The sequence below is a fragment of the Mobula birostris genome, chromosome 24, assembly GCF_030028105.1.
Source record: "Mobula birostris isolate sMobBir1 chromosome 24, sMobBir1.hap1, whole genome shotgun sequence".
Taxonomy (NCBI): Eukaryota; Metazoa; Chordata; class Chondrichthyes; order Myliobatiformes; family Myliobatidae; genus Mobula; species Mobula birostris.
Window position 1 is genome coordinate 38,255,991 of NC_092393.1, and position 22,340 is coordinate 38,278,330.

At 40.5% G+C, this 22,340-nt stretch overlaps 1 protein-coding gene across 2 annotated transcripts in view; it reads right to left on the reverse strand.

Annotated features, from left to right (window-relative positions):
* The window catches only part of ttyh2 (tweety family member 2), a 132,054-nt gene that overhangs the window by 57,949 nt on the left and 51,765 nt on the right, over positions 1-22,340 (reverse strand). For both annotated transcript variants that reach the window (XM_072241993.1, XM_072241992.1), the window contains exon 3: positions 11,634-11,745. In XM_072241993.1, the coding sequence (XP_072098094.1) occupies positions 11,634-11,745 (112 nt within the window). The remainder of the gene's footprint in view (positions 1-11,633; positions 11,746-22,340) is intronic.

Sequence of the window (22,340 nt, forward strand, 5' to 3'; positions counted from 1 at the left end):
TCCGAGCCCCAGTCTGGACATCCTCCCTCCTCCCCTCTCCCATTGGGCAAAAAGCATGAGCGTACATACCAGCAGGCTCACAGGAGGCTTCTTTAAACTGTTATCAGACTCTTAAATATACTTCTCGCAGGACAAGATAGACTCTTGGCCTCACAGTCTACCTTATTCTTCATCGCTTACCAACACCGCACTCTTTCAGTAGCTCTTTGACTTTATTCTGCTTTGTTATTGTCTTACCTTATGCATCATGTAATAATTTGATCTGTATAAACCGTATGCAGTATGTTGGCGCGTGGCCAAGGCATTCGTCTAGTGATTTGAAGGTCGCTAGTTCGAGCCTTGGCTGAGGCAGCGTGTGTCCTTGAGCAAGACACTTAACCACACATTGCTCTGCGACGACACTGGTGCCAAGCTGTATGGGTCCTAATGCCCTTCCCTTGGACAACATTGGTGTCATGGAGAGGGGAGACTTGCAACATGGGCAACTGCTGGTCTTCCATACAACCTTGCCCAGGCCTGCGCCCTGGAAACCTTCTAAGACGCAAATCATGGTCTCATGAGACGAACGGATGTGTGTGTGTGTGTGTGTGTGTGTGTGTGTGTGTGTGTGTGTGTGTGTGTGTGTGTGTGTGTGTCTATATATATATATATTGACAAAGGAGGTTGGTATCTGCAGTCAAGGTGCATTTACTCACACTTTATACCAGAAATTAAAATGACTATCAAGCAAACACCTGAATGAAATTTCTGAAACAAGCTACATAATTTAGATCAATGGTGCAGAAACTGTTAGAATGCTAGCCTGAAACAGGTATTACAAAAGGCAACCAAAAGCTTGAACAAACAGGTGGATTTTCTCAAACAAACCAAAAGAGATAATGAAGAGTCAGGATGTGCTGGAGAAGCTCAGCAGGTCAGGCAGCATCTATGGATGAGAATAAACAGTCAAGGGTTTCACCCCAAAACATCGACTGTTTACTCCCATCCACTGATGCCACCTGCCCTGCTCAGCTCCTTCAACACATTGTGTATATTGGTCCAGGTTTCCAGCATCTGCAGTACCTCTTGGGTCTATAGTGGACAGCAAGTGTGGTTGAAGGAGAATATTCCAGACTGTGACAACTCAGGATAGATATACAATATGAGCAGCAGATATGGCCGCTGAAGAACACTAATGCTTCAAAAATGAATGCTGCAGTAATAGGAGAGAGGGGGAAGAGTACTACAAGCGACTCAGCGGAACCTGGGCCTGAGCATTCTGGTAAAGAACAAGTATACACTCTGTCTCTGGCAATCTTCCAAGGCTAGAGTCAGGGGAATCTGGCAGAAGACCAGTCAATGGAGTAACCAAAAGCTGATCATTCTCTAAGTAAAAAAAAAATCAAAGTAATTTTTCATAAAAGTGAGGATGAAAAATTATCATGAAGATTAAAACTGGATAGTGCACTACCGTTAATGTCACTTAGGGAGCTCTACATTAGAAGCATAGTTCAAGTGCTGGTGAAACTCCCCCGTGAGCACATTAAAGGTCGATATTTCACTGAGAAACACGAAAACGGCAATTTTATCCATTCCTATTTTCAGTTGCTCTTTTTTCTCCAGCATTGTGAGGATAGAATTCTAGGCCATTGATCTGGATTCATCTATTGAAAGGTTCACTACAGAATGCGATTCCTGCCAGCTTATAACTCTGCTGCTAATCTTCTGGGAACTTCCCTTTTTTTAAAAAAAAAAGGGATGTAGGTATGTATCTGGAATAATACAGTTTCTGATTACTTTAATACTGTTGCAGTAGTTGGAAAACATTTAAAACTCAAAGCTATTACAATTAAATCGACACACACAAAATGTTGGAGCAACTCAGCAAATCAAGCAGTGTCTTTGGAAGAGAATGACTAGTTGATACTTCAGGCCAAGGCCCTTCACTGGAAAGGAAGGATGCAGAAGCCGGATTAAAAGGAAATGAGAGGGGAAGGAAATGGGAATGGTGTGAGAAGCTAAGATGTAATAGGAAGTGACAAAGGACTAAAAAAGTTGGAATTGGATAGGAGGGGGCAGTGAGCCATGGAATAAAGGGAAAGAAGTGGGAATCTACAGGGAGAAAGAAAATACTAATTCTGCCATTTATAAAACTACATTAGGGACTATTTGGGAGCTGTTTTCAAGACATATATAATTTATTATATCTGTAAGTAACAATTCACATCTTGGCTCATAGACATGACAACTGACATGGTGTTACCAAGTCACAGGTTGCGTCAAGTTTTAAATATACAACATTTGTATATAAAGTGACCATCATTAACAGAATTAAAGAATATCTGTTGGATGCTTCAAGTATATAGTCCATGGATTCTTGACAATGCTTGCATGAGGAGGCCAGTCTGTGTAAAAGATCTCCTCCTGCCTTCCCTGGAAGGAAATGATTTATTCAGACTTCCTGACAATATTCTCTGAGGAAAGGGGAGCTTTCTGAAATACTGATAAATGAGAAAAAAAAAGGAAATTGCTCTGGCACTATCTACCCAAGGAGCAAACGTATGAAGCCTTAGCCATTTCCCAGGTCCTCGCTTTTTTCTTTACAGCATAATTTATTTCCACTTAAGATTTTATATCCCAATTTCAATAACAAGTAGCAATCCAGAGAAGGGTTCAGCACATTATTAAAAAAATTATTTTCAATGAAAATTAAGCATTTTCACAACATGTCTTCTGTGGTAATTTTTTTGAAAAGACCAGAGTTTAATTGCTGGATTTCATCAGATTAGCAAATCATATTTCACGTGACTTAAGAAGTTTGTTTTAAAGTATGAAAACTGCCTAGAATAAATCAGCAAATGAGGTACATTTATCTAATTTAAAAGCCTACCAACTCACACCTCTTTAGAATGTGGAAGAAAAGCAGAGCATCTGGAAGAAATCCACACACTCACAGGGAGAAGTCCATTCACACAATGTATGAGGTCAGAAGAAAACCCAGATCTCTGGATCTGTGTGCCATTTAAAAACTCCCTTGGGACAGTTTTAATTCTATAATGTACCCAGTGTAACCCAACCGTCAATGGATTTGCACATCAAACCCCTTTTGCAATATTTAAAGTGGCTTTTATGGGGCAACTACAACATTGAAGACCAACAAAGAGTCATAAAATAAGTTATGGTATATCTAATATACCAAGTAGTTGGTAACTGTAGGGAGGTTCTGCAGGTTAAGAAAAATTAAATCAAATCAAATCCTTAAAAAGAGGTGACATAGGATCAGATGATGTAGAATCCTTGTGGTTAGAGTTAAGAAACTGTAACGATTCTGATGGGAGTTACATACAGAACTTCAAACAGTAGCCAGGGCTACAAAATACAACTGGAGATAGAAAATACATGTAAAAAGGGAAATGTTATGATACTCATGAGGGATTTCAATATGCAGGTAGACTAGGGAAAATCACATTAGTGCTGGATCCCAAGAGATTAAATCTGTAGAATACCTATGAGATGGCTTTTTAAAGTAGCTTGCAGTTGAGTCCACCATGGGAAAGACAATTCTGAATTGGGTATTGTGCATTGAACTAGATTTGATTAAGGAGCTTAAGGTAAAGGAACTCTTAGGAGACAGTGATCATAATGTGATAGAATTCACACTGCAGTCTGCAAGGGAGAAGAGAAAGTCAGATGTATCAGTATTACAATGGAGTAAAAGGAATTCTAAAGACATGAGAGGAGTTTGCCAAAGTTGATTAGAAGGGGGCACCAGAAGGGATCACAGCAGAATATCAATGGCTGGAGTTTCTGGGGCAATTGGGAAGGCACATGATAAATACATCCCAAAGAAGAAGTGTTCTAAAGGGAGGAAATCCAACTGTGGCTGACAAAGGATGTAAAAGGTGGCATATAACAAAAATTAATTAGAGGATTGGGAATCTTTTAAAAACCAACAGAAGGCAACTAAGAAGCCTCAAGACGAGGAAAGATGAAATATGAAGATAAGCTAGCCAATAATATAATAGAGGACAACAAAGATTTTTTCAGATAAACAGTAAAAGAGAGGCAAGAGTGGATATCGGACTGCTGGAAAATTATGCTGGAGAGGCAGGATTGGAAGACAAAGAAATGACAGACAAACACAAGTATTTTGTGTCAGTATTCATTATTGAAGACACTAATAGTATGCCAGAAATTCGAGACAAGGGGCAGGCATGAGTGCATTTGCTATTACTTAGGAGATGGTGCTTGGGAAGTTGCAAGGTCTGAAGGTAGATAAATTAATCACCTGGACCAAATGGACTACACCCAGGGTTCTGAAAGAGATTGCAGAGGCATTAGTAATGATCTTTCGTGAATCACTAGACTCTGGAATGATTCCGGGAAACTGAAAATTGCAAATGTCCCTCCATTCTTTCTGAAGGGAGGGAGGCAGAAGAAAGTAAATTATAGGCCAGTTAGACTGACCTCAGTGGTTGGGAAGATACTGGATTCCATTATTAAGGATCAGGTTTCAGGGTACTTGGAGGCACGTGATAAAATAGGCCGAAGTCAGCATGATTTCCTGACAAATCTGGTGGAATTCTTTGAGGAAATAGCAGGCAGGATAAACGAAGGAGAGTCAGTGGATATTGTTTACTCAGATTTTCAGAAGGCCTTTGACAAGATACTGCACATGAGGCTACTTAACAAAATAAGAGCCCTTGGTATTGGTATTACAGGAAAGAAATGATCATGAATAGAAGATTGGCTGACTGGCAGGAATCAAAGAGTAGGAATAAAGGGGACCTTTTGTGGCTGGCGGTCGGTGACTAGTGAAGTTCCACAGGAGTCTGTGTTGGGACTGCTTCTTTTCACATTATACGTCAATGATTTGAATGAGAGAATTGAGAACTTTGCACCCAAGTTTGTAGATGATAAAAACATTTGGTGGAGAGGCATTTAGTGTTGAGGAAAGAGGGAATCTGCAGAAGGACTACAACATATTGGGAGAAGGTCAAAGAAGTGGCAGATGGAATATAGTGTAGGGAAGTGTACGGTCATGCACATTGGTAAAAGGAATAAAGGTGTAGACTATTTTCTAAATGAGGAGAAAATTCAAAAATCAGAGGTGCAAAGGAATCTGAGAGTCCTCATTCAAGGTTCCCTAGAGGTTTACTTGCAAGTTGAGCCAGTGGTAAGGAAAGCAAATACAATGTTAGCATTCACTTGGAGAATGTAAGAGCAAGGACGTAATGCTGAGGCTTTGTAAGGCGTTGGTCTTACTACACTTGGAGTATTACGAGCAGCTTTAGGGCCCTTATCTTAGAAAAGATGTGCTGGCATTGGGGAGGGTTGAGAGGAGGTTCACGAGAATAATTCTGGGATGAAAGTGTTAATATATGAGGAACATTTGATGGCTCTGGGCCTGTACTCGCTGGAGTTTAGAAGAAGGGGGGGGGGGAGGGAGGAATCCCATTGAAACCTTCCAAACATTGAAAGGACTAGATAAAAGAGGATGTGGAGAGGATGTTTTCTATAGAGGGTGAGTTTAGGACCAGAGGGCACAGCCTTAGAATACAGCAAAGTCCATTTGGAACAGAAATGAAGAGGAATTTCTTCAGCCGGGGGTACTGATTCTGTGGAACTCATTGCCATAGGCGGCTGTGGAGGCCAAGTCACTGAGTATATTTAGAGTTTGATAGGTTCCTGATTAGTCAGGGTAACAAAGATTACAGGGAGAAGGCAGGAGAATGGAGCTTGAAAGGATAATAAATGAGCCATGATAGAATGATGGATCAGTCTCGATGGGCCAAATGGCCTGAAGCTAGTCCTATATCTTGTGGTCTTATAATACACACTGCATTTCACATAATCACTGATGGGAGTTTGACATATCAGGCGGAGGGATTTAACCAGATTATAGATTTGTAATTCAATGAAGTGCAATGCACAAAGTACATTTTTGCTTCAAGCAGTTGTAACTGGGTTAAGTACGTTGCACAAACTCATATCCAGTTTCAGTGCGACTGAATGAAGGGCGCTGCACAAATTCGATGATAAGTGTCTTCTGCAAGGAAACAACAAAAGCAAAGAGAGGAAGTTGACCCGTGCTGTGGAATGAGGAGGTCATAATGCTCTGGAGAGGTTTTAAACCTCAGTTTGACAAGATGAATGTAGCATGTCAATTTGTCCCAATGCAATTTACTGCTTCCATGGGATCCAACATCTCATGGGCATTGTCACTTGATAATCCTGTAAGCTAAATGTCAGGATTAATATGGGTTTCATATCTTTTTTTTAAAATGTCCATGTTGATACAAAACCTGGTCAGCACAAACCCATTCAAAGGACGCTGTCTTGTCATGATGTTGCAAGTTGGCCCCCAAATTAGTCTCTTCTACAAATAAGATTGCTGAAAAGTCACAGAACAACAGGGTTATTGGTCACAGTAGATCAGGGTGAAGGAATTTGTGGGCAGGGATTTTAAAGTGAATGCAGAGACTGCATTATCTTAACCACTTGTCCAAACAAATGTTTAAAAGCATACTTAAAAAGTAGAGCAACAGGTCAACTGGTAAATATTGATTGCTGATTGTTCAACCAAGTTTAACTTTTTGAAAATTACAACTTTTATTTTCAGTCCATTCACTTTACATAAGCATTATCAACATTTTTTTTTCAAAAATGGACATATCTTGGAGATTATCAATTTAATCAACAATTTACAAAGACTGTGGATTGGATATTGGGCATTAAAGATTAGTGCAAAATTAACATGGGGTGCTCTGCACTAAAATTCAAATTTGAATCTCAGCTCAATCAGGGAGGTAAAAGTTTAGTTTTATTTCACCTCAACAGATGGTGCTTGAGCCTCCAGCATTACCTGTTTTCATAACGTTCTGACTGTATTTCTGAATGTTTATGCGCCACAACTCACACGTTCAGTCAAGCTCGTAATGCCCAGGTAACACAATCTGGCAAATCAACCCCTATGAACACAAGAGATTGTACAGATGTTGGAAATCCAGAGTGACACACAGAAAACGATGGAGGAGCTCAGCAGGTCAGGCTGCATCAATAGAAAGAAATAAACAGGCGACATTTGGGCCGAGACCCTTCTTCACAAATTATCACAGTAAACAATGAAGAGGCGAGAGAACTTGAGGGATGAACTGTGCGCTGTTATTTTGCAGAATCGGCGTGGGTAGAGTGAGCTATTTGGAGGGGAAAGGACGAGCACTGATGCCCATACAACAGGCCCGGGTACAAGGTTGTGCTGCTCTGGATGCCTAGCCGAACTGGAGAAATCGAGAGTGGCTTTGGGTTGAGGAGGCAAAATCTGGGAACAGAGTGAGTGCTGGGTGGTGTATTCTAGGCCTGGAAACTTTTTCTGCAGTGGTGCCCGGGTCCCAGTGTGAGGTATGATATGCTGTTTGGACAAAGTAAATGATATATTGGAGAGACAGGGTGTTGGATCGGAGGCTATAACCGATTTCGCTCGCTCTCCCATGATGTTCACTCCTCTCTCTCTATGGTACTGAGGCTACGAAGACTGCCCCAGCTGCTGTGCTCCCTACCCACTAATACAATGGACAGATACTGAGGCTTGGGCCTAATCGGGGCTGCTCCAGCGTTCGGACCTGACGACTCACATTGTTTTGGAATGTTGTTGTTTACTTCTATTGTCTGTGTGATTTATGTTTTCTCCCTTTCTCTGCACATTGGGTATTGGTCTTTATTTTTTTTAAATTGGGTTCTTTCAGGTTTCTTGCTTTGTGGCTACCTATAAGGAAACAAATCTCAAGGTTGTACAATTTACACATTCTTTAATTATAAATGTACTTTGAAATCAGTCCTGCTGAAGGGTCTCAGCCCAAAAATCACCTGTTTATTCTTTTCCATAGATTCTGCCTGTCTTGCTGAGTTTCTCCAACATTTTGTACAATCTCAATCGGCAAAATAATGGAAGGTGCCCTCATATGCACTGTCAGGTCGCACCAATCAAAACCAATGCACGCTTTTGCTATAATTAGGATTTGCCAGACCCACTCAGCTTCAGTTGACAAAACAACTGAATTCTAAAGGTGAAGCAACAAGGAATTCCCTTAACATGGATGCACCATTTGACAGACTGTGACATGGAGGAGTTCTGAAAAAATTGGAATCAACAAGAGTCAAGGGAAATGTTTTTGAGCAGCTGGAGTCACATTACACACAAAGGACGTTGATAATGGTTATTGGAGGTCAATCGTCTCAGTCTAAGGCCATTATTGCCGAGGTTCCCCAGAGCGTTCCTCCAGAACAAACCAGCTTCAGCTCCTTCATCGATCAATGGTCCTTCTTTCATAAAATCAGAAGAGGGGATGTTCGCTAATGATTACACATTGCCCTTTTATGGATAAGCAATAAATGGTGCCCTTGACAGGGAAGCTCACATCCCTTCAGATTTTTGTTTGCACACAAGAACACTAAACGTAGAGTTGCGTTGTGTTGAAGTGAGATATTCGTGTGGGGGGGAGGGGGAGAGGAGAAACGAGTACAGAAATTGAATGAATGGTCCCATTCTGCCTCTCCATGGCAGACGAGCAAAAAAAGAGACAAGAATCATTTATTCAATAATTAACTTTAGGTGCCTTTTTCCATTTGACAAATCAATTCAAAAAACAGCATTAAGATAAAATGGGAGCCAGTTACTAATGTTGTTCATCTTACATTACATTTGAAAGCTTAAAAAAAGCTCACCATTAAATGTTATTGATCCAGATTTTTGTAACATACATCCAATCATCCCTTGTCCACACTTAAATGGCACAGTGACTGAATGCTGAGATATCGTGGAAAGGTGGGTCTTCACTGCTGGACACCACAGAGATCTGAGGTCAGAGCTTATCGTGGCAAATGGCACCAAATAATAGAAAGCATAGGATTTTATTGTTGAACTAACTCTCTATGTGTAAAAGTACTCTGGTCTTGCTAATCTTCAAATAGGAATTGGAATGTTAATATTTATGAAGGAAACTACTGGAAGTTACCATTAAAATACTTGATATTATATGTAAAAGAATCACAAACAACAGAAAATCTGCAGATGCTGGAAATCAGATTCAGAATCAGGTTTGTTATCACTGGCATGTTATGAAATTTGTTGATTTAGCAGCAGTAGTACAATGGTATACATGACAATATAGAATGAAAAATAAGTAAATAAATTACAGTAAATGTATATCGAATACATTAAAAATACTGCAAAACCAGAAATCATATATTAAAAATAAAGTGAGATAGTATTCCCGGGTTCAATGTCCATCTAGGAATCGTATAGCAGAGGAGAAGCAGCTGTTCCTGAATTGCTGAGAGTGTGCCTTCAGGCTTCTGTACCTCCTTCCTGATGGTAATAATAAAAAGAGGGCATGCCCTGGGTGATGGGGGTCTTTAATATTGGACGTCACCTTTCTGAGGCACCGCTCCTTGAAGATGTCTTGAAAACTGTGGAAGCTAGTACCCAAGATGAAGCTGACTAATTTTACAACTTTATGTAGCTTCTTTAGGTCCTGTGCAGTAGCTACCCCCCATTCCAGGTAGTGATCCAGTCTGTCAGAATGCTCTCCTCAGTACACCTATAGAAGTTTTGAGTGTTTTTGTTAATAAAGTAAATCTCCTCAATCTCCTAATGAAATATAGCCGATTTCTTGCCTTCTTTCTAGCTGCATTGATATGTTGGGACCAGGTTAGATCCTCGGAGATCTTGACACCCAGGAACTTGAAATTGCTCACTCTCTCCATTTCTGATCTCTCTATGGGGATTGGCTCATGTTCCCTCATCCTACCCTTCCTGAAGCCCACAATCAGTTCTTTTGTCTGACTGACATCGAGTGCAAGGTTGTCACTGCGGCACCACTCAGCTAGCCGGTACATCTCGCTCCTGTACGCCCTCTCATCTCCATCTGATGATACAATGATTGTATCACCAGTAAATTTATCCATGATGTTTGAGCTATACCTAGCCACACAGTCATGGGTATAGAGGGAGTAGAACAGTGGGCTATGTGTACATCTCTGAGGTGCACAGGTGTTGACTGTCACCAAGGAGGAGATATTATTACCAATCTGCACAGACTGTGGTCTTCCACTTAGGAAGTCAAGGATTCAATAGCAGATGGTGGTACAGAGGCCTGGGTTTCGTAGCTTATCAATCAGAACTGTGAGAATGGTGGTGTTAAGCGCTGAGCTATAATCAACGAACAGCATCCTGACATGTGTGTTTGCATTGTCCAGGTGATCTGAGGATGTATGAAGAGCCACTTGAATGCCTGCTAGCTGGTTGGCACAAGTTTCCAGAGCCTGACCAAGTATTCCACTGGGGCCTGCCACTTTATGCGGGTTCACCCTCCTGAAAGGCAGCCAAACATGGGCTCCGGGACTGAGATCACAGGGTCACCGGGTGCAACAGGGATCTTCACATCTGTAGTCTTATTCTCCCTTTCAAAGTGAGCATAGAAGGTGTTAAGCTCATCTGGTAGAGAAGCATCTTTGCCATTCATGTTATTAGGTTTCACCTTGTAGGATGTATTGTCCTGCAAGCCCTGGCAGAGTTTATGTGCATCCAATGTCACCTCAAACCTCACTCAGAATTGTTTCTTCGCTCTTGAAATAGCCCTCCACAAGTCATAGCTGGTTTTCTTGTACAGACCCAGGTCATCAGACATAAACACCACAGATCTAGCCCTAAGCAGACAGCAAACCTCCTGGTTCATGCACAGCTTTTGGTTTGGGAATGTACAGCAAGATTTCACAGGCACACACTCACTCACACAGGCTTTAGTGAAGCCCGTAACAACTGCGGCATACTCATCCAGGCTCGAAGATGAGTTCCTGAATACAGTCCAGTCCACCGATTCAAAGCAGTCATCTAAACACTCCTGTGCTTCCCTTGTCCATACCTTCTTGGCTCCCATTACTGGTGCTGCAGTCTTCAGACTCTGCCTAGACTCAGGGAGTAGAAGTACAGCCAAGTGATCAGACTCTCTGAAGTGAGAGTGTGGAATAGCATGGTAGGCGTTCTTGAAGGTGGTGTAACAGTGGACCAGTGTGTTGTTTCCTCTGGTACAAGTGATTTGTTGATGATAATTATTTAGGCTGGCCTGGTTAAAATCCCCCAAAATAAAGGCAAAGGTGTCAGGGTGTGCTGTTTTATGCATGTTGATCACGTTGCTCAGATCATCTAGAGCCTGTTTGCCTGAGATGGAATGTACACCACTGCCAAAATGATAGAAATCTCCCGCGGCAGGTAAAATGGATGGCACTTAATTGCAATATATTCCAGCTTTGGAGAGCAGAACTGGGACAACACTGAGACAATTGTGCACCAAAAGGGGTTGATCATGAGGCATACTCCTCCACCTCTGCTTTTGAGAGGCAAAAGAGTCTTGCCTTGAAACATCACAAATGAGACACAAGGGTCTTGCCTTGAAACATCAACTGTTTACTCATTTCCATAGATGCTGCCTGGCCTGCTGAGTTCCTCTAGTATTTTGTGTGTATTATATATAGAGGTCTTATTTTAATAATGACACATTATTATATAAATATAAACAATGAAAATTTTGCGATGTAGATGTGCCAAGAAATACAATGAAAAATATTCCAGGTGGTGTAAAAACTAGTCACCTTACCAAGCCATCTATTCCAGCAAGCGTATGGTTTGCATTGTAGATGGAGGTGGTCAGCTGGTAGACACCATCATTGGTTTCACTGTTTCCGTAGAAGCCAATCCCAATGGCAGCACTGTTAAAGAAAAATAAAACCCTTTTGAAACAAAGCAATACTACGGATCTAAAACTGCCAACTTTCTGTGTGACTACAAAATGTATGTATATTTTTAACGAATAAATGTTACTGAAAAAAATCACTGTGGGTACAATAGGATCTTTTAAGAGACTCTTATAAAGGTACCTGGAGCTTAGAGAAATTCTAGGCAGGCTCTAGAGTAGGTTACATGGTCAGTACAACATTGTGGGCCAAAGGGCCTGTAACATGCTGTAGAATTCTATGTCCTAAGATCAAAGCAATCACTTTCTGTTGACCTATAATTACTTGAGGAATACATCACTACAATGGGTTAGAATGTTCCCATGCAGTTCTTACTACTTCCCAGTTTTTCAGTCCATTATAAAGCTTGGAAGGGAGGGTTTTGCTTCAACCTCACTATCAAAAGTTGGCAGATTTAAGAAATTTGATTCTGTTAGCCGTACTTGCTTTCAAAGAACCCAAACCATTTTTCTGTTTCATATAAGGTAATGGTACATGACTTATTTCTAGGTACAGTGTCTCAATGAGGCCCTGCACTTTTAGCAACATTCACAGATGAGCTCCCACTTCGTGGAAGCGCACTGAACAACTGAGTGAATCCACCAGAATGCTGGCGACATCAGAGCAGAATGCCAGCAGGAGTTAACCTTACATGGGTGCACTGGAACACACTGACAACTGCTCATCCAACATCACTTACCCCATGTGGTGGCCTGTGACAGCCATACTAGCAAGCATCAATCATTTACTGCTAACCACTGAGACAACTGAATACATTTTGATGAAGTAATGCCACAACTTTCATAAATATGTGTATGCACTGCTGCAAAAGAATTGTTCTGCTGCTTTAACAAACCCAGCCTTGCTCTGCATCCACTCTGTGCTAGAAAAAATTTAGAGAATATTCAGAAAGATGGCCATTCTTAAGCTAATCTGAAAATTCTTCTTGGGATTTTCAGATTTGCTTAAGGGTGGCCATCTTACTGAATATTCTCTAAAGTTTTGAATTTCATGAAAGAGTTACTCCAAATTGAATACTTACATGTGCTTTCAGCAAGCAGAATTATAAAATCAGTTTTATTCTTCTCATAGAAGTTGCTGGTGAACGCAGCATCTCTAGGAAGAAGTACAGTCGACGTTTTGGGCTGAGACCCGTCACCAGGATTAATTACATGTCCAGACCATCGCTTCCACTCGGCCTCTCCTAAAGGTAGGACTGACCAAGCTGGATCGATTGGGAAACAGGTTTACGCAGACAACACTCGCGAAGGCACCCGTGGCAGGCTCATCACCTCTCTGTCTTGGTGCACACAATGCCCCTTTACTTTTTGAATCGATAAAAAGCTTTTGCCACCATCGGTCTGCCAGCCGCCACCCGCGGTCCGCGCTCAGACCCTGTCCACAACCCCTGGTGCATTCTCGGACTTTGTCATTTCATTTCGGAAAAGGTAAAAGATTTATCATTGTAAGTCGGAGCTCGCTGGGCCTCCCGCTTACTGAGTCTGAATGCAGTGAGGCCCACTTAGGACTCTGCACTGAGTGTCAACCATACCACTAGTAATCCCTTTAAGTGTCTCTGGAAAACATGTCCTGACAAAGGGTCTCGGCCCGAAACGTCGACTGTACCTCTTCCTAGAGATGCTGCCTGGCCTGCTGCGTTCACCAGCAACTTTGATGGGTGTTGCTTGAAATTCCAGCATCTGCAGATGTCCTCGTGTTTGCGTTTTAATTCTTCTCATATCCATCCTGAATGTTTTCAGTCCTTATTTCAGAAATTGTCCTGTCATCGTTCTTGTAACAGTGCAACCAAACAGGAAAGATCTTGCTGACTTGAAGTTCATCTAAGGAGGGAGTATGGATGCCAATAATATCCAGAACTGTAGATGTCAACTTTCTACCATTACTGAAAACTTCCAACATTCTTCCCATCTGTTGCAACTTTCTGCAGTTCTGCGTACCTCAATCAACAGGCCAGACCCATCTGCATGGACTCGCTTGTCATTTCCGCTAGACAATTTTTTTTTCCAAAATCATCTCTACTCCCTTTCAATTACGAGAATTCTCAACTTAATTCCACTTTGTGTAATGATGGAAGCGTCTAATCCATTGTATCCAAAACTCAGCATTCCCTACAGAAAAACTTTTTTTTTGGGCATGTAGTTATACTTGTATTTCCAGGTCTGGTTAACCCCTCAGTCATCTGTAACTTTGCAACATTTCTTGAAAATCTTAGAATCATGGCTTTTTGCAGTAAGTTTTTAAAAATGCAGTTCAGTTACACCAACATAAACCAAACCAATTGTTTTCTTATACAATTGAAGTCCTTGACTGAGGTTGATACAAATTAAGATTAGATCTGATTCTTTGGAACCTTGGAACAGCTGGACAGCAAAGATGCATACATCCAGATCCTCTTTATTGAATACAGCTCAGCACTTAATTACATAATCCCCTTAAAACTAATCAGTAATCTCCGAGACCTGGGCCTCAATAACCCCTTGTGAAATTGGGTGCTGGATTTCCTCACTTGCAGCCCCCAGTCAGTTCAGATTGGCAAAAACATCTTCTCCACCAAATCAAGTCTGCTGATGACACCACTGTTGTGGGGCTTATCAAAGGTGATGAATCAGCATACTGGCGGGAGATTGAAAATTTTGGCTGAGTGGTGTCTTAGCAACAACCTCTCACCCAATGTCAACAAGACCAAGGAGACTACAGGAGAGGGAATCTTCATTGGAGGATCAGAAGTGAAGAGGGTCTGTAATTTTAAATTCCTGGGTTTTACTTATTTCAGAGGACTTGTCCTGGACCCATCATATAAATGTAATGGCAAAGAAAGCACAAGAGCGCTTCTGCTTCATGCAGAGGATCGGCATAACATCAAAAACTTTGACAGGTTTCTATAGGCGTGAGGTGGAAAGTGTATTGACTGGCTGCATTATGGGAACACCAATGCCTTTGAGTGGAAAATCCTACAAAAGGTAGTGGATTCAGCCCAGTACATCCAGTAAAGCCCTCCCAACCATTGAGCACTGTCGTTGGAAAGCAGCATCCATCATTAAGGACCCTCACCACCCAGGCCATGGTCTTCGCTCACTGCTGCCATCAAGTAGAAGGTACAAGGGCCTCAGGACTCGCGTCACTAGGTTCAAGAACAGTTACTACCCCTCAACCATCAGACTCTTGAACTGCACTCATCTACTGAGATATTCCCACAACAAATGATCTCATTTTAAGGACTCTTCTTTTGCTATGTATTTCATCCTCTCATTATTTATTACTATTTATATTTGCATTGGCATAGTTTGTTGTTTTCTATGCTCTATTTCATCTTTCATTGATCGTTGTTTATAGTTACTATTCTACATATTTGCTGAGTATGCCCGCAGGAGAAAGAATCTCAGGGATATAGTGGTGACATATATGTACTCTGATAATAAAGTTTACTTTGAACCTTGAACTTTAATTGACAACAATACTACAATAACAGTCTTACACGTTTAAGTAGGTATATTTGTGGTGGTTGATGTAATTTGTGCAAGTGAACTCATTGTCTCGTCTAATTATGTGGTTTTGTCAGTTTTTTTCAGTCTTAGTCTGTCCTGTATTTTGAGATATTACACCGGAGGAAATATTGTATCATTTCTTAATGCATGCATTACTAAATGACAATAAAAGAGGACTGCATGTCTTCATAATCTAATTCTCAAAGGATACGGAGAGAGCGAAAAGGAGGGGCATCACTTGAAGTTTGAGAAATCGATGTTCATGCCATCAGGTTGGAGGCTACCCAAATGGAATACAAGGTGTTGTTCCTCCAACCCAAGTGTGGCCCATCATGACAGGGGAGGAGGCCATGGATGGACCTACCAGAATGGGAATGGGAAGTCGAATTAAAATGGATGGCCAGTGGGAGATCCCACTTGTTCTGGTGGACGGAGTGTAGGTGCTCGGCGAAGTGTTTTCCCAATCTATGTCAGGTCCCATTTTAATTCCACTTCACATTCCCATTCTGGGGTGAGGATTTCAGCTGCAAAGGAGTTGAAGCAGGGGAGGTGTAGAGCAAGCTTGCGGAGAAAGAAGTAGGTGATATTACTGATGGCACAGAGATTTCATATTCACATGGCATCATGGACAACATCAGGGTTGCAGATAATCTGGTTCCATTTCAGAGAGCTGCGGCTGGAAGGATAGAGTCAATGGTATAGGAATACAGCTCATTCAAAGACTGATGGTAAACGTCTTGACCTTCCTATAATTTAATTGGAGATATCTGCTGCTCACCCAATGTTTGATGTATATACAAAATGCTGGAGGATCTCAGAGGATGTTTCTCTTTTTAGTTGAACACTCACCTTGAGTTGTTTTGATTCACTTATTTTTTCTTGCTACACAGCAGTAGAATAAACCTTTCAGTGAACCCAGTAGCTTAAAAGGGGGAGCATTCTTTTGGGGGAGGATGAGCAACCTGAAATCGTGGTACATACTGGCACCAACGACATTGGGAGGAACTGGGAGAAGGTCCTGAAGAGAGAATACAGGGAGTTCAGTAGAAAGCTGAAAAGAAGGACCTCCAGTGTAGTAATTACTGCCTGCACCATGCGCCCGACAGGGTAAGAATAGGATGATTTGGCAAATGAATGAGTGGTTGAGGGATTGGTGCAGGAAGCAGCATTTCAGATTTCTGGATCATTGGGATCTCTTTCAGGGAAGGTCTAATTTGTACAAAAAGGACCAGTTACACCTGAACTTTGGTTTGGGGGGCGGGGGTTGAACCAATATCCTCATGGCAGGTTTGCTGGAGCTGTTGGAGAGAGTTTAAACTAATCTGGCAGGGGAATGGTAACCGGAGTGATAGGGTTAAGGATGGGGTAGTTGGTATACAAGTACATATACACAGTATGTAGTGAGACTGCGAGGAAGGAAAGGCAGAATTTCAGTCAGTGGGATGAAGTGAGGTGTAACATGGAGGCAAAATCAAAAAGAGTGATGAATTCTGACTAAAAGCATTATACCTGAATGCACTTAGTATATGGAATAAGGTTGATGATCTTGTAGCAGAGTTAGGATTGGCAGGTATGACTTTGTGGGCATCACTGAGTCATGGCTGAAAGAAGATCAAATTTGGGAGCTGAACATCCAAGGATACACACTGTATCAAAAAGACAGGCAGGTAGGCAGAGGAGGTGGGGTGGCTCTGTTGGTAAAAAAAAAAGAAATCAAATCCTTCAAAAGAGGTGACACAGGATTAGAAGATGTAGAGTCCCTGTGGTTAGAGCGAAGAGAGTGTAAGGGCAAGGAGACCCTAATGGGAGTTATATACAGGCCTCCGAACAGTAGCCAGGATGTGGGCTGTAAGTTACAATGGGAGATGGTAAAGGCATGTCAAAAGAGCAAAGTTACAATAGCCATGGGGGATTTCAATATGCAGATAGATTAGGAAAATCAGGTTGGTGCTGGATCCCAAGATGGGGAAATTGTAGAATGCTTACAAAATGGCTTTCTAGAGCAGCTTGTGGTGGAGCCCATTAGAAGAAAAGCAAGTCTGGATTGGGTGTTGTGTAATGAACCAGATTTGATTAGGGAGCTTAAGGTTAAGAAACCCTTAGCAGGCAGTGATCGTAATATGATAGAATTCAACCTGAAATTTGAAAGGGAGAAGATAAAGTCAGAGGTATCAGTACTACAGTGGAATAAAGGGAATTACAGAGGCATGAGAGAGGAGTTGGCCAAAGTTGATTGAAAGGCAAGAGTAGCAAGGAATACAGCAGAACAAAAATGGCCAGAGTTTCCAGAAGCAATTTGGGAGGCACAGGATAGATATACCCTGAAGATGAAGAAGTATTCCAAAGGGATGATGAGGCAACCATTGATGACAAGGGAAGTCAAAGACAGCATAAAAAAGGACATATAATACAGCAAAATTTAGTGGGAGGTTAGTGGATTGGGAAGCTTTTAAAAAGCAAAAGAATGTAACAAAAAAGTCATAGGGAAAGAAAAGATTAAAGCTAGCCAATTAAATAAGAGAGGATATCATAAGTTTTTTTAGATATATAAAGAACAAAAGGGAGGTGAGAGTGAAAAGAGAGGCGAGAGTGGATATTGAGCTGCTGGAAAATGATGTTGGAGAGGTGGTAAAAGGAGAACAAAGAAATGGTGGACAAACTTAATAAATACTTTGCATCAGTCTTCATTGTGGAAGACACGAGCCGTATGCCAGAAATTCAACAGGGTCAGGGGGCAGAAGTGAGTGCAGCTGCTATTTCTACCGGGAAAATGCTTGGGAAACTGGAAGGTCTGAAGGTAGATAAGTCACCTGGATCAGATGGACTGCACCCCAAGTTTCTGAATATGGTAACTGAAGAGTTTGTGAAGGCATTAGTAATGATCGTTCAAGAGTCACTAGTTTCTGGAATCATTCTGGAGTACTGGAAAATTACAAATATCATTCCACTCTTTAAGAAGGGAGGAAGGCTGAGAAATGAAATTATAGGCCAGTTAGCCTGACCTCAGTGGATGGGAAGATGTTAAGAGCCCATTGCAAAGGATTAAGTTTCGGGGTACATGGATAAAATAGGCCAAAGTCAGCATGATTTCCTTCAGCAGAAATCTTGCCTGACAGATCTGTTGGAATTCTTTGAGGAAATAGCAGACAGGATAGACAAAGTAGAGTCTGTGGATGTCGCTTACTTAGATCTTAGACAAGGTGCTGCACATGGGGCTGCATAATATATAGGCATCCGTTAGTCTCGTGAGACCATGGATTTGCACCTTGGAAGGTTTCCAGGGAGCAGGCCTGGGCAAGGTTGTGTGGAAGACCGGCAGTTGCCCATGCTGCAAGTCTCCCGTCTCCACGCCACTGATGTTGTCCAAGGGAAGGGCACTAGGGCCAATACAGTTTGGTGTCGTCGCAGAGCAATGTGTGGTTAAGTGCCTTGCTCAAGAACACAACACACTGCCTCAGCTGAGGCTCAAACTAGCGACCTTCAGATCACTAGACCAACACCTTAACCACTTGGGCTGCTTAATAAGATAACAGGAAATCAGGAAAGATACTAACATGGATAGATGATTGGCTGACTGGCAAGAGGCAAAGTGTGGACATAACGTGGGACTTTTCAGACTGACTGGGGTCAGTGTCAGGACCAGTTCTTTTCCTCTTGTATGTCAATGACCTGTTGACAAAATTGATGGCTTACTGGCCAAGTTTGCAGATGATATGAAGATAGGTGGAGGGTATATAAGAGCAAGGATGTTGGAATACAAGAGCAGGGGTGTGCTGCTGAGGCTTTATAAGGCACTGGTGAGGCCTCACCTTGAGTATTGTCAACAGTCTTAGGCCCCTCATCTTAGAAAAGATGTGCTGGCATTGGAGAGGGTCCAGAGGAGGTTCACAAGGATGATTCCAGGAATGAAAGGGTTATCATATGAGGAATTTGTGGAATTTGTTGCCACATGCAGCTGTGGAGGCCAGGTCATTGGGTGTATTTACGGCAGAGATTAACAGGTTTTGATTGGACATGGCACCAAAGGTTACGGAGAGAAGGCCAGGAACTGGGGTTGAGGAGGAGATTTTAAAAAAAGGATCAGCCATGATTGAATGGCAGAGCAGGCTCAATGGGCCAGATGGTCTGATTCTGCTCCTATGTCTTATGGCAATGGTCCCTAACCACTGGGCCACAAGGAAACTATATGATTTGGCGACGTGACTGTGTTGCCAACTTGCCAATTGGCGCCTTCTTGCCCAGACTCTTGGCGGCAGAAATATTGCGAAATGTAACTGACCGAAAAACATCTTTTTATTAATTTTATTTCAAATTTATTAATTTCAAAATATAGAAACAAAACATAGCAATAATACAAATAGTAGGAGATATACTGTTATACTTAAGAAAAGTAATTGTAAAATCAAATAGTGTAAATTAACAAGGCTCCCAATCATGTAGAACTAACAACGGATAATACAAAGCAAAAAAAAACTGGAAAAAAAATCATGAAAAAGAAAAAAAAACAAACCCCATCCCCAAAGAAAAACTAAATTAATCAACTAAACTAAAAGACTTGGGCAAAACTAACAACTTAAAAATGGAAAAGAAGAAAACCTTAGTGTCGGCGACTCCATTCCCCTCCAACAACAGTACAGAGAGATAAAACAAGTTTGGAAATGATCAAATTACATCAAATGAAAATGCTGAATAAATGGCCTCCAAGTTTTTTCAAACTTAATGGAAGGGTCATAAACTGCACTTCTAATTTTCTCCAAATTCAAACACACCATAGTTTGTGAAAACCAATGAAATACATTAGGAGGGTTAATCTCTTTCCAATTCAACAAAATGGACCTTCTAGCCATTAAAGTAAGAAATGCAATCATCCTTCGTGATGAAGAGGTTAAATTATTTAAATCTATCATTGGTAGTCCAAAGATAGCAGTAATTGGATGAGGTTGTAATTCTATATTTAGGACCGTTGAAATAATATCAAAAATATCTTTCCAATATTTCTCCAACAAGGGACATGACCAAAACATGTGGGTTAAAGAAGCTATCTCGAAATGACATCTGTCACATATTGGATTAATATAAGAGTAATAACGAGATAGTTTATCTTTGGACATATGAGCCCTGTGCACTACTTTAAACTGTATCAACCTATGCTTAGCACATACAGAGGATGAATTCACCAACTGAAGAATTTTTTCCCATTTTTCAGTCGGTATATTCATCTCAAGTTCTCTTTCCCAGTCAGCTTTAATTTTATTAGAAGCATCAGGACATAAATTCATAATTATATTATATATAATTGCTACTACACTTTTCTGAGAAGAGATTTAAATCTAAGATTTTTTCCAAAGTGTCCATTGGATATGGGTATGGAAAATTAGGGGAGACAGTAATTTAAAAGTTTCTAATCTGTAGATATCTAAAAAAGTGAGATCTGGGTAAGTTATATTTATTAGAGAGTTGATCAAAAGACATAAAACAATTATCCAAAAATAAATCGCGAAAAGATACTGTACCTTTGGTTTTCCAATCAAAGTAAGCTTGATCCATCATGGAAGGTTGAAAAAGAAAATTTGATATAAAGGGACTTGCTAGAATAAATTGATTAAATCCAAAAAATCTTCAAAATTGAAACCATATACGTAAAGTATGCTTAACTATTGGGTTGTTCATTTGTTTATATAATTTAAAAGAAGTAAAAGGAAGTAAAGTTCCTAAAACCGAACCCAAGGAAAACCCTTGTAATGAATTAGATTCAAGATTTACCCAGTGAGGGTTTAAAGATACGTCCAAATCTCGTAACCAAAATTTTAAATATCGAATATTAATTGCCCAGTAATAGAATCTAAAATTCGGGAGGGCGAGCCCCCCCTCCTTTTTAGATTTCTGTAGATACCTTTTACCTAACCTAGGTTTTTTATTCTGCCAAATATATGAAGAAATTTTTGAATTTACGTTATCAAAAAAAGATTTTGGGATAAAAATTGGAACCGATTTGGAATATATACAAAAATTTGGGCAAAATGATCATCTTAATAGCATTAATCCGACCAATCAAAGACAAAGAGATTGGCGACCATTTGGTAAATAAAAGTTTAATCTGATCAATTAAAGGTAAAAAATTAGCTTTAAATAAATCTTTATATTTTTTCATAATTGTTATCCCTAAGTATATAAATGAATCAGCAACCAATTTAAATGGTAAACATCCATAAATAGGTACATGCTTATTTAAAGGGAATAATTCACTCTTATTGAGATTCAATTTGTAACCAGAGAAGTTACTAAATTGAGCTAACAGATCTAGGATAGCAGGAATTGACTTCTCCGGGTTAGAGATGTATAACAACAAATCATCTGCATATAATGATAATTTATGTATTTCGTTTCCACGGGTAATACCAACAATATTTGGCGAGTCACGAATAGCAATTGCTAAAGGTTCAAGAGCAATATTGAATAGTAAAGGACTAAGAGGGCAACCTTGCCTAGTACCACGAAAAAGACGAAAAAAAGGAGATCTATAATTATTTGTACGAACCGAGGCTACCGGGGAGTAATATAACAATTTAATCCAAGATATAAATGTCAAATTAAAATTAAATTTCTCAGGAACATTAAATAAATAAGGCCATTCAACTCTGTCAAAGGCTTTCTCAGCATCTAATGAGATAATACATTCCGGGGTAGTAAGTGAGGGGGTATAAACAATATTCATTAACCTCCTAATATTAAAGGATGAATAGCAATTTTTAATAAATCCGGTTTGATCCATGGAAATAATTTGAGGTAACACCTTCTCCAATCTAGTTGCTAGAATTTTTGAAAAAATTTTAGAGTCTACATTCAGAAGAGATATCGGTCGGTATGATGCACAATCAGTAGGATCTTTATTCTTTTTAAGAATTAAGGAAATAGAGGCTTCATAAAACGATTGTGGTAATTTACCTAAACTGATTGCTTCCTTGAATATTCCAGACAACTTAGAAGAAAGAATGGAGGAAAAAAATTTTTTTAATTCCACTGTAAACCCATCCGGACCGGGTGCTTTACCGGAATTCAATGATG